The sequence below is a fragment of the Marmota marmota genome, unplaced genomic scaffold (assembly GCF_001458135.2).
Source record: "Marmota marmota marmota unplaced genomic scaffold, marMar, whole genome shotgun sequence".
NCBI lineage: Eukaryota > Metazoa > Chordata > Mammalia > Rodentia > Sciuridae > Marmota > Marmota marmota.
In genome coordinates, this window is record NW_026000249.1 from 13565417 (window position 1) to 13578075 (window position 12659).

The 12659-nt window shown below is 40.9% G+C and overlaps 1 protein-coding gene across 4 annotated transcripts in view; it reads right to left on the minus strand.

Annotated features, from left to right (window-relative positions):
• Positions 1-1768: 1768 nt before the first annotated feature.
• The window catches only part of Pcyt1b (phosphate cytidylyltransferase 1B, choline), a 90506-nt gene continuing 79615 nt past the window's right edge, over positions 1769-12659 (minus strand). For 3 of the 4 annotated variants that reach the window (XM_048796307.1, XM_015488094.2, XM_048796308.1), the window contains exon 8: positions 1769-5720. In XM_048796307.1, coding sequence (XP_048652264.1) covers positions 5508-5720 — 213 coding nt within the window. In that variant the 3' untranslated portion in view covers positions 1769-5507. The remainder of the gene's footprint in view (positions 5721-12659) is intronic. The other variant, XM_048796309.1, reaches the window with a different exon arrangement.

Below are 12659 nucleotides of genomic sequence, written 5' to 3' on the forward strand. Positions count from 1 at the left end.
ATACCTAATCCCTTAATCAGAACTCTCCTTTTATGAATAGAGTACATTAACCTTGTGGATTAATTCCTTCTTCCCTACCACCCAAGAAAGATTGAGTAAAGGAGAATAAAATGATTTATAGGGAACAGCACAAGTCAACCCTATCCTGAATATATCTCATCAACTTTACCACACTTGATCAATTGCAACTGAGTGTTAGCCTATTTGGTGTCTTTTCTAGGATACAAGTAATGCAGTACAGAAATACCCAATATATGCCCTAGTTATTATCTGCAGATATTTGTGGTGTTAATAGTATTTTTAGATTTTACTGGTTATTTGTTGGTTTGTACTTGATGGTTTCTAAAATAATTTGATCACTGGGTACACCTATATGTGTACAGATTGTCATATTCTGTCTGGAAAATGTCCTGATGGCAGTCTTATCTGACATCTCCTGCTGAATACCTGGAGAAGTCCCTTAAACTTTCAATTTCAATAGCCAATGAGTACTCCAACACAATGTGTGGAATGGAAACACGTGGAAACATTTTTTGTAGTGTACCTCTTCCAAGGAGTTCTGTTTATTAACAAAGGTTAATTCTCTTTGCATCAAACATCAAAGTTCTTAAATATGAGTTTTATCATAGCTTAGAATTTGCTGTTTTCCCCTGGAGATTATGTCTGAGGTATCAGAAAAGTCAAGAAAAACCAATTAACTTTTGCTTTAAATACAATCTGTCAAGATCATGTTTAATCTGTATGAAAAGGCCAAATAATGTGGTCTATGAATAGCAGGTATTGTTTTAAAATGTATTCCCTTGATCACTACATCCCTAGCTTTATTTATTCTAGAATCCAGCTAGTATTAGAACTATATTCACTTCAAAGAGCTAAACCCCTCCAGATGGTGGTAATGGAAGCTCCTAAATTGAGTGAGGGGAGGGCATAAGCACACTTTGCAGAACATCAACATCTGCCTTCATTGTTGACATTTGGGCATGACTTAGCACCTCCACCTCCATCTGCCTGTCTCCAGCTGATCAAAGGAGATTCCCCCCCCCAAAAGGAAAAGTATTAAACTGGCCACTTCCCAAAGTCTAGGTACACATGAAGTATTTTGTTAAGTGGCAAAGTAAGAAAGGTAAAGTCAGAGTCTTTTATCTTGATGCTCCAATTATGGAAGTAAGATCACCAGTAATGCTGGTTGTGGAGACCCCAGGGGACTGGAGGACCACCTCTCCAGCTTTCCATTCAGTGAGAAGTAAGCACTTTCTCCTGGTCACACAGAGATAGCATGATAGCTTCAAGAAGCTTGGGAGCAATGCATAGAACTTCACAGCCAAAGGAAACTTCAGAAACCATTTCCTCCAACACTCTCATCTTACAAAAGTAGAGACCAGAGAAGTGAAGTGGTTGGCCAAAGTCACCAAGCAAGTGAGTAATAAGACCAACAATCTAAGTTCCCGACTGGGCTTACCACATGACTTTCCCTCCAGGTGGCTCTGTGTAAATTCACCTTTTTTTCCCTCTCTCTCTTTCCAGAGTTTTTAATGGGTGCATTATTAACTTAGCTTTTAAATCAAGATGTGGGGCATTTAGCAACTTCAAGACTTGGCCCCATTTTGCACAGTGTAGTCAGATCCTTCTGAGTGCTGGAGCCACAGCTGGGCAAAGCCAGCCAGAGGTCTGGGACAGCTGCTCTAATGCCTGTATTTTTTCACATTTAACTAGAGCTTCTAAATGGGCACACAACAACAGCACACTCAAGAAACACAACAGGCAAAAGTGCAATTCTGCATCCCTTTATTTATAAACAAGTTGGGAATGCTGTGTTTGGGAGCAGGAGTGGGGATGGAGAAGGAGTATGGGGAAGGGTACTGATTCCAGTAGTTCACATTATTCAGCACCAGAGCAAATGCTTGGGCATTAGGTCGGGCTTTAACCCAGACAAGTCATCATCGTCTTCTTGTCTTATTATATGTACAGCAGAGTCTTAAGTATGTATGCTCTTCTTATGGCTTTGTCCCCAGACACATTGCAGTGACACAACAAAGAAACTAGAGAGGCGTCTAGAGAAAAGGAGAATTGCAAATGCCTCATAAGCTATTTTTTTTATCAGACAGCCAGGACAAATGCTGCATGGATGCCTGAGAAACAGGCACATGTCTGCTAGTTAGGAGCTCATCTGATTCAGCTGAGCCAGTGATGCCATTTTGCATCTCTCCCTGGGGTATGACTGGGTGCCAAAATAAGTCCTGAAGATGGAGAGAAAACAAATCTATGCTCTTCCTGTTCCCCTCCCCTTCAAGGATGAAATCACAGCCTCTAGGAGCCTAAAACATGGAGAAAGGTTGAAATTCCCCTGCTGTTTCTTTCACCCAGAGCAAGTCAGAAGTTAGGCTCCATCTGTCTTGCTCCTCATGAGGCTGGCTTCCCCTTGCCTTTGTAAGGTCCTGGCACACTGGAGTTTGCTTGCCAGAAACAGGTCATGCAGTGTGACTGTGGTGTTATAATTCCACACTTGTTTAGTTGGAGGAGGGGTCAAAATTTGATTTCAGGGTTCCTGTCAGGAGGATGTGGAAGCACTGAAATGTGAAAGGCTGAGAGGCAGGGACTCGCACCTGATTGCCACCTGTGCTGCATGCATATCCACTGAGCTTGGAGGTATGTAATAGGAACCTTCCTCCTTTGCCTATTAGGGGCCAAGTTAACCCTGGAAAGGGAACAGAAAATACTGACCCTCCCACTCCCACATTTCTTCACTCCCATTTTTTCCCATCTTCATAACCTGCCCCATCCACAATCCTAAACTGCTCTCATCTAGCTCTTTTCAGTCTGAAGTTTCCTTGCATTTCTACAGCAAAACAAAATCTATTTTCTTGCTTTTTGTAACTTCTGCTTACCTCACTAAGTTTGCAGCATATTTACTATATTTCTTATTCCAGCCTTAACTTGCTCTTGGCCATGACTGTTGACTGGATGGCCCAAACAAAGGGCAACTCCAGTTCCTCCTGGGTGCAGGGCAGGTGGGGGGTAGGGGCTGGGAGAGACTGAGAGATGGCCAAAGATCAACAAAGTTTGGATGGCAGAAATGTTCCCATTCCTTTCTCAGTAGACTCGTGGTCTTAGGAAGGAGGGGAGGTGTTGTTAGAGGTTAGGAGGATGAGATTTAGAACCCACTTATCAGTTGTTGGGGCCCATCCCTGTAATATCCCAGATTATTAGTCATTTCCCATAATTGGCAGCTATGGTGGCACTATCTGATGAGTCACATATGTGGCACCTGTCAGTATGCTGTGTAAGGCCTGCAAATTTATAGTCAGACTTGTTTATCAACCACATATTGTTTGCTCCAGAGCAGGACTCAGTTAGAAATAGATCTACCCACCCTGGGACATGGAGTCACAGCATTAAAAGGCCTCCTCAAGAGAGTTTCACCTACAAAATGAGGTCCTGACATAGTTTAAGAGAGTGGATGTTCTTTATCCTCCTCCTCTCTCTCTAGGAGCCTCTTTTCACTTTCCTAATTCTCACCTTGTTTCTCTTTTCTTGCCCAGCTGGTCCCCTGACCTTTCACTGCTACAAGTATCAGTCGTGAATTGACAGGCATACAACACATGCACAGTGTGCCCTGGGGGCATGGTGGAAGGCAAAGGCCAAATGGACACAAAGGAAGAAAGGAGCCCTTGCTGCTCTCTGTAGAGTATGCTCTGGGAGGGCCTTAACTGCAAAAAGAACTTTACTTCTCAAAGACCAAGTTCCTGCTCGCCCTCTGTCTTGCTTGAGTGCTTTACAGAGTTCTGGAGAAAACCAGGAACAAGGAGGTTCCAAGCCAGCTTAGCAGCATAGTTTTGCTTTCCAATAAACACCGCTAGTCTCCAGGTGGGCAGGGAGGTAGTTCGACCCCAACACAAAGGGGAAAGACATGCCACCTTCCTTCATCAGTTGCCCCCAAAAGGCTGGCTCCCAAGTCCTCTGAAAAGGGGTGCTTCTGTCACAAGAGGTGCTGGGCTCTGCCCACAAGTTGCTGGTTGGGGCTTCTGCTCAGTCAGATCCCAGCTCTGCCTGACATTACCAGGATAATTAGGCAATATCTACGTCTGCCCAAGAGTTTGGTTCTAAACCTTGATTCTACCTGCTCATTTCCTACATGTGATAAAGGAGCAGTAACTTCAGACAACTCTGTAGGAATCTTAAGAGTCTTCATCCCATTTAACAAAGCTATAGCCAGCAATAACTAGCCCATTCAAAGAACTAGCCCATTGTTCTTTGCAAAACTCTTCAGAACTTGCCTTCACCCCAAAATGTTATGGGAGGCCATGAGAACAATAATAATTTCCTGGTTGGGACAAAATATTTCTACAAGAATCTGGTATGAGCTTTTGACAAAGTGCCCAAGTCACAAGGGAACCAGATGGTTCTTTAGATAAGGATTTCAGCAGGCTATTAGGGTGGAGAGCAGGAGAGGAGTATATCATAAAATGCCACCACCACATATTCATATTGCATATGGTATACACCCTGGGGTGGCATATTTGGAGCATACACAGAACAGATACGTGCAGGTAGCACCCCCTATCAGTATACTATGTGTTTGGTACATCAAACTGTTACTTGAGGTCTATGAAACTGTTAACTGGTCAGAAATGGGAAGAGCCATTCCATAGTAGCATCCTTTAAGGAGAAGCTTCGAGAGATGTTTCTCATCTGCCAAACTTGGAGCCAAAGCAAAGCAGCTCCTCTTTTTTTATACAGGATGTTTTTCCTTGTTGCAGTTTCCACCGATTAAGGTAATTTCTGGAAAACAATAAAGTCACACCAATAATGAGAAAGTACAGCCAGGAGCACATCAGGACTTAGGTGGAATTCTCCTTGCCAACACTGTCCTCTGAGTGAGAAGTTAGGGTTCACACTAGATCACCTTTTATATCTGATCCAAAGCAAGGTTTTGGCTCTGAGCCATGGTCCCGGCACTGGAAAGATTTGATGTGTTGCCACATCAGGTCTTAGTGGCTGCACTGAGAAGACTGGAATTTGTCTTTAACATGACTATTTCAGAAGCACTTTGCCACCTCTATTGGAAACAAATTTATTCTGGCAGAGCTTGGGTGGTAGGAGGCAACGTGCAAGGCCCTTTAAAGAGCCAAAAGTAGCAGGTTGAGGAAACAGCCGCTTCCACAGGTAGTTTACTTGATGGGGATGGGGGCATGGATAAAAGCAGAAGTCACCCTACTCAGTGCAAGTCTCCCTGGGGTGCTCTGCTCCTCTCTTTAGCAAGGTTAAACTAGAGTGATTCTAGAGGATGCTAAGAAGGTTTATGGAGGTTCTCCAGCTGGAAACCTCCATGCTGAGCCCAGCTGGGCCATGTGGAAGATGAGGGAGAACAGATCAACCTTCCCTTAGCAGAGCTCAGGGCCTCCCTATTGAGCTGTAGCTCCCATGATTCTTCCCCTTCAAACACCACCCAGGCATCCCCAGTGCCCCTCCCCCTCCTGTGTGGTGTGGCTCTTGCCTGCCAGCCACCTTTACTTCTCATCCTCATCCCCCTCACTCATGCTGCTGATGGAGGCTGAGGCTGCTTTGGGTGAGGAGGGAGGTGAGGTTTTGATCGGAAGCCACGAGAAGGTGGGTGACGGGGAGCGGGAAGGGGACCGGCTCCTGGTTGGGCTGCTCACAGGGCTCTGCTTGGGTGATAAGGCTTGTAGCATCCGGCTACTCCTCTCCTGGAACATCTGCTTCTAGAGAGAAATTTGAGAGAAGGTGTCTGTTAACGTAGCAGTCTCAGGTGGCAGCAAAACAAAAAGGAAAGACAGGAAGGAAAGACACCACCCCAAAAACCTGTGCCCACATCATAGACTACATTCCATGTTGCCAAAGACCATGAGTTGTAAGGAATTGGCCAAAATTCTGAGCTAGAGAGATGCTGATACATAAGATTACAATCACTGCTAGTTCTTGGGATTCTTTCTTTTCTTCAGTCTACACAATTTAATTGAGTATCTATTTTTTAAATATTATTTTCTAGTTGTAGTTAGACACAATACCTTTATTTTAATGTGGTGCTGAGAATCGAACCCAGGGCCTCACAAATGCTAGGACCTCACACATGCTCACTCTACCACTGAGCCACAATACCACCCCAAAGTATCTATTATTTGCCAGGCAAACAGTATTGGAGGGGCAGGATAAAATAAAACAAACATCTCTGTCCTCGTGGACTTAAGGAGGTATCCCATAATAAACAAAATATTTGGTATGTCAGATGGAACTGTGTCTGTGAGAATAATAAGATGAGGATATAGCAAGTAGGAGTAGTCATGGGGGGCTGCATTTACAAATGTGGTGCTCAGGAAAAGCCTCCCTGAAAAAAATGTTATTTGAGCAAAGACCTGAAAGAGATGAGGGAGAGACTCTGTTGAGTAGAAACCAGGCAGAAATCTCCAAGAATGAAGCATAGTATGCACTAGGAAGAGCAAGCAGGCCTTGGGGGTGGAGTGGGGTCTGCTGGGTGGGGAACAGGATAAGGGAGGGAGTTAAAGGATCACCAGAGAAGTAGCACAGAGCTGTGCTACTAAGTGTGTTGGCGGCTATTGTGGGAACTCTTATCTTTTACCATGAGAACCACAGGACATGTTCAAGGGGAGGAGGGAGGCCATCATGGCAGCAGTGGAGAGAGCTAGTGGGAGAGGAGTGAGGGAGGGTTTGGGAGTTATTAGGCTGGTGAAAGAACAAAGGATTGTTTTATGTAGGGCCTTCTCTGAGGAGAAGAAAAACCTTTGGAGAGTTCTGAGCAAAGGAATAACAAAATTTGCTTTTGTCTTCTGAGAAGCAATCTGGCTGCTGTGCTGAGCATAGACTTTATTGAATCAAAGGCAGGAGCAGCGAGACCAATGAAGAACAGACCATCTCAATAAGAATCCAAGGTTATATGGCAGCTGGCCCAACGGTGATGATGATAATGATGGTGAGAAAAGGTTGGATTCCCACTATATTTTCTCCATATTTTCATTAAGGTATATTTATTTCACCTTTCTCATGCACAGTTCTATGAGTTCTGACAAACACAGTTGGGAGACTACCAACATGATCAAGGTGTAGAAGAGTTCCATCAGCCCCCAAATTCCCTCATGATCTGGTAGTCATTCTCTCTCCCCACCTCTGGCAACAGATCTGTTTTCTGGCCCCACAGTTTTACCTTTTCCAGAATGTCATCAAAATGGCATCCTACAGTATATGGTCTGGCTATATTTTGAAGGTTGAGTCAATGGGACTTGCTAACAGACAATATGTTGCTCATAGGAGGGTAAGAAATCAAGTGATTCCAGTTTCTGGAAAGTGGCTATGCTATTTGCTGGGGTAGAGAAGAGTGTGGGGGTGGGAGGAGGTTTGGATGGTAAAATTGGTTTTCCAAACTGGGCCCTCAGGTGACTGTTGCTTGGTGCTTTCAGAAATGAGCCCTTCCCTGACACTGTCCTTCACCTTTCTGGGAAACTCAGTCCTGGCCCCGAGTTCCTGTTTGCCAGGCCTCTAGGTGCTGGCAGCCTACATGGCCTCCTACCCTTTGACTGATGCTCAAACCCCCACACCCAGATGCTCCATTCCACCACCTTCTGAGGGTTCTGCCTATGGTGGCTGGGGTCTTTTGATTGCTCACAGCTGAGTCTTGGCCTCCAAAAGCTTAGTCCAATCTTTTTATCCTAAACTAGCCCTCAAAGCCAATTTTCCTATACATTGAGTATCTTTCATCCAATGCGTGGAACCAGAAGTGACTCAGATTTTGAATTTTTAAAATTTTGGAATATTTGCATATACATAATGAGATATCTTGGGGATGGGAACCAAGTCTGAACACAAAGTTCATTTATGTTTCATATAAACCTTATACACTTAGCCTAAATGTAATTTTACATGATACTTTTGTTGTGCCTCTTTCCTTTGCCTGTGACCTGTCACATTAGGTCAGGTAGAATTTTTAACTTGTATATCTATTCAATGCTAAAAAAGTTTCAGATTTGGGGACATTTCAGATTTTGTATTTTCAGATTAAGGAAGCTCAACCAATACTAGCCATTTTAGACTTTGCTTATCATTTGGATTATTCTGTTCTGCAGATTATTATGAACATCTTCTGGAGCCTGGGTACTGCACAAGAAGAAGGGGATGCAGAAGACAAGAATCAAGCAGATGGCTATGTCTGATCTGGGTCTTTGATAATACACAGGAAAAAGGATTAGAGTTGATGGTAAGTTTGTGGGGACTGGTAGGGAGAGGACCAGCTTTCCAAGCAGAGGACACAAAGTAGAGAGTACTAAGTGCAAGTTGCTTGGCATGACTAGAACATATGGGGTGACAATAGCCTGGGCCTGGAGCTCCAGAAGGAGGCTGGACTGCCACCCTAAGCTCCCTGGGAAGATGTTAATCAAAGGAGGGCTATGATCAGATTTGTTGTTTAGAAATATCTTTAAGCATAAAAGAAACCATAAAGAAAAATGTCAATGTTTGACTACATAAAAATTTAAAAGTTTGAAAAATATTATAAAATAAGATAAAAGGTAAATGGAAAACTAGGGGGAAATTTTTGCAACATTTGACTAAAGGGACCGGGGATTTGACTCAATGGTAGAGTGTCTGCTTAACAGGCATGCGTCCTTGGGTTCAATCCCCAGCACCATAAATAAATAAATAAATACTAAATAGAGATTATAAATTAAAAATAAGGTAAAAACCATAATAAGAAATAAAAATAAAATAATAAATAAAAATAAAATAAAAAACATAATAAGAAAGGAATATGGGATGTTCCATATGGCAATCACAAAAGAAATTTATAAATGAATTCTAAACATGTTCAGAGTCACTGATAATCAAACAGATGCAAATGATTGTAATGAGTTGTTTATATATCAGATTGCTAACTTTCTTCAAAAAATTGCAATGGCTAGTGTTGATGGATGAGGGGACAGGAAAAGTAGGAGGAATACACAGTAGCATCTTTCTCAGGGGTAATTTGGCAATAGGTGCAAAAGCTATTTTTTTTTTCTTTCCTGAGGAGATAATCAGAGTTCTATGTGAATGTCTATTGTTTATATGGATATTCAGTGCAGTGTCAAACTGACAAAACTGCAAACAGGGCTCAGTGGTAGAATACCCACCCAGTGTATACAGGGCCTGGGTTCCATTACCAGCACTGTGAAAAAAACAAACAAACAAACAAACAAAACAAAAACTCCCTAAATAGGTTAGAGAAATCTCATACAACTCCCATATGAAATACTAAGAAGTTGAGGAAAATCAGGTTCTTAAAAAGTATTTAATATGAAAAAAATGCTCATGAGCAATTATAAAGTAAAAACAATTTTAGAATATGTTCTGCATGATTTAAATGTTGTAGAAGTAATGTATATAATGTAGAAGGAAAAAGATATGGGTGATGGGACAACAGGTAATTTTTAGTCTCCTTTTAGTCTTTATTTTCTAATAATTCTATAATGAATACAGTTGGCTCTTCATATCTGCAAGTTCCACATCTGTGAATTCAACCAACTGTAGACCAAAAATTGTACTTGTGCCAAACATGTACACATTTCTCTTGTTATTATTCATTAAACAATATAGTATAAGAAATATGTACATAACATTTACATTGTATTAGGTATTGTAAGTATTCTAGAGATGATTTAAAGTGTACAGGAGAATTATACAGGTTATATGCAAATACTACACCAGTTTATATAAGGGACTTGAACATCTACAGATTTCAGTATCTAAGGGAAGTCCTACAACCAATACCTTGCAGATACCAAGGGTTGTCTGTATATTACTTTTATGATCATAAAAATGTATATGTGGTAGGAGAGGGGGAGTGCTGGGGAGTGACACTGGCCAGTTTATATTGTTATATTGTGTGCATACATGAATATGTGACAATAAATCATTATGTACAACTATAATGCACCAATAAAAATGTGGAAAGAAAACAAAACAAACCATCAGAAAGTGTATGGTAGGAATACAGGAAGATAATGCAGATGTCTTGGGCAGGGAGATGAAGCAGAAGGGCAGGCACTGCAATGATGATGTAGGAGAGAAAATATTAAGACCTCATGCACATCATCAATTCCTTCAGGCACTCATTTTTCCTTCCTAAGCTCTAGCCCATCACTTTTTAGAGTCTCAAGTTTCCTCTAGTAGATATAAGAGAGATGACTTGCTGATCACTAAAATCCTTTCCAGATTTAAAATTCCATATGCCTATGAATACACCAATTATTTACCTTCCATTAAGGGCACTGATAATTCTGCCCAAAGACATCCAACTCCCCTCAAAATCAAATAAAAAAAATACTATAGTACAACAGCATTACTTTAGATTAAGCCCATTTATGAGACAAAATCAAATGCCAAAAGGATCTGGTGGCCTATTATTAACAGCAACATTAAAAAAAAAATTCTTGAACTTCTAGCAGGCACTTTAAAATATGTGTTTTTATTACTGTAATCTTTAAGTATATTTTTAGTGGCAGCCATTAGCCCTCCTGCTGTTAATGGATTGTCACCATTTCCATTAGAAACCCACTTTCTAAGAAATCTACATCTTGTCTACTCTAGTTTGAATCAGACTCATAAATGAGAATATTCTGCCTAAGGGAATGAAGGACTTTGAATCCTTAATGATAAACAATGGTGTCACACATCATAAAATGTGATATCCATGCAAAACAACTCCCGGCCTCGATTTGCAGCCTCTCTGATCTGTTTCTGGTACATTTTGAAGGGTGGTTCCCCTGCAAAGGAGCTGAATTAAATCGGGTCAGGAGACAGTTTGTAATGAGCTTCCTGGGAAGAAAAGCACTTTAGAAATATAACAAATAATGAAGACCATGGCATGGCATTTTCAAAGAGAAAAGGTATTTAAATTCAATCTTTTACTGTATTAAGAGGTTTCCATTTATAAATTTTCCCCAAGAAAATAATCCCATTTATAGTCCTGTCCATATGAAAGTAATTTTCTATTTCCCTCCTACAAAGTTTTTCCTTTTAAGAAGTACTTAACATCTAGTGAGGCAATAAATGTCTTGACAAATGCCTTTAAAGGTTTCAGTATTTCAGATATATTCTGGCATGTCTGCTAGAAATGAAAAGTATTGTAGTATGATTGGTTTGAACCTCTGGTAAGCAAGATAAACTCAAGGAGAGAGAGGAATGGTGTTTCAGTTCTGGCCAAGTTCATAAACAACATCATCAACAACTAACCCTTACACAGTTCCTGATGTACATCTGGGTGCCAGGCACCATTATAAGGGCTTTCAAGTGTGAACTAGTTTAATTCTCCCAACAGCCCTAGCAGGCAGCTAAGCTTCCTTTCCCCATTTACAGATGCTGTGACTGAGTCCTGGAGATGCAAAGGAACTTGCTACCAGCCAGGAAGTGAATCCATGCTCATGACTACCTCTCTTGTAATTAGCCACTTTCATAGTAAGAAGCTTTTCATGTTTACCCCCGTCTACTTGTGCATTTGTTTAAAGATAATTTTGTTTAAGCCAACTGTTAAAAAGTCCCAAGTGAGAAATCTATCTCATATCCACAGACTTCATTTTATATCTCCTTTCTCAAAATCAAAACAGTATTTGACCTCTTTTTTAGAGGGTGGGGGTACCAGGGATTGAACTCAGAGACACTCAAACTCTGAACCTCATCCTAAGCCTTATTTTGTATTTTATTTAGAGACAGGGTCTCACTGAGTTGGTTAGCGCCTCGCTTTGCTGAGGCTGGCTTTGAACTCACGATCTTCTTGCGTCAGCCTCCTGAGCCACTGGGATTACTGGCGTTTGCAACTGTGCCTGGCTCAAAACAGTCTTTGAAATTAGCAGTGCCTAAAATTAAGATGGCTATTATAAAAAATTAAATAAAATGATAAGTGTTGGTAAGGATATGGAAGTATTAGAATTTTTGTGCATTGTTACTAGGAATATGAAATAGTGTAGCCACTGTGGAAACCAGTATGAATTTCCTCAAAAAATTAAACATAGAATTACTATACAATCCAGTAATTCCATCTCCATGTACATACCCAAGAGAATTGAAAACAGGGACCCAAACAGATGCACATAGCACCAATGTTCATACTAGTATTATCTACCATTTCCAAAAGGTGGCAACAATCAAAATCCATCAACAGAAGAATGGATAAACAAGAGGTGGTACATATATACACACAACGGAATATTATTCAGCCTTTAGAGAGCTGCTACAACATTGGTCCAGGCTACAACACGAATGAGCCTTGAAGACATTACACTAAGTAAAATAAGCCAGACACAAAATGACAAAAACGATGATTGTACTGATATAATACAGTATACCTAGACTACACAAATTCACAGAGATAGAAAGTAGAATGATGTTTGTCAGGGGCTGGAAAGGAGTTGTTTAAGAGGCACAGAGTGTTTTTGTTTCTGTTTGGGATGATGAAAAGGCTCTGGAGATAGATGGTGGTGATGGTTACACAACAATGCGAATGTACTTAATGCCACTGTAATCTTAAAACATTAAAATGCAAATTTTTATTATGTATGTATGTGTGTGTGTGTGTGTGTATATATATATATATATATATATATATATATATATATATATCATGATTTAATTACAATAGGACTACACATTATGTAAAAATC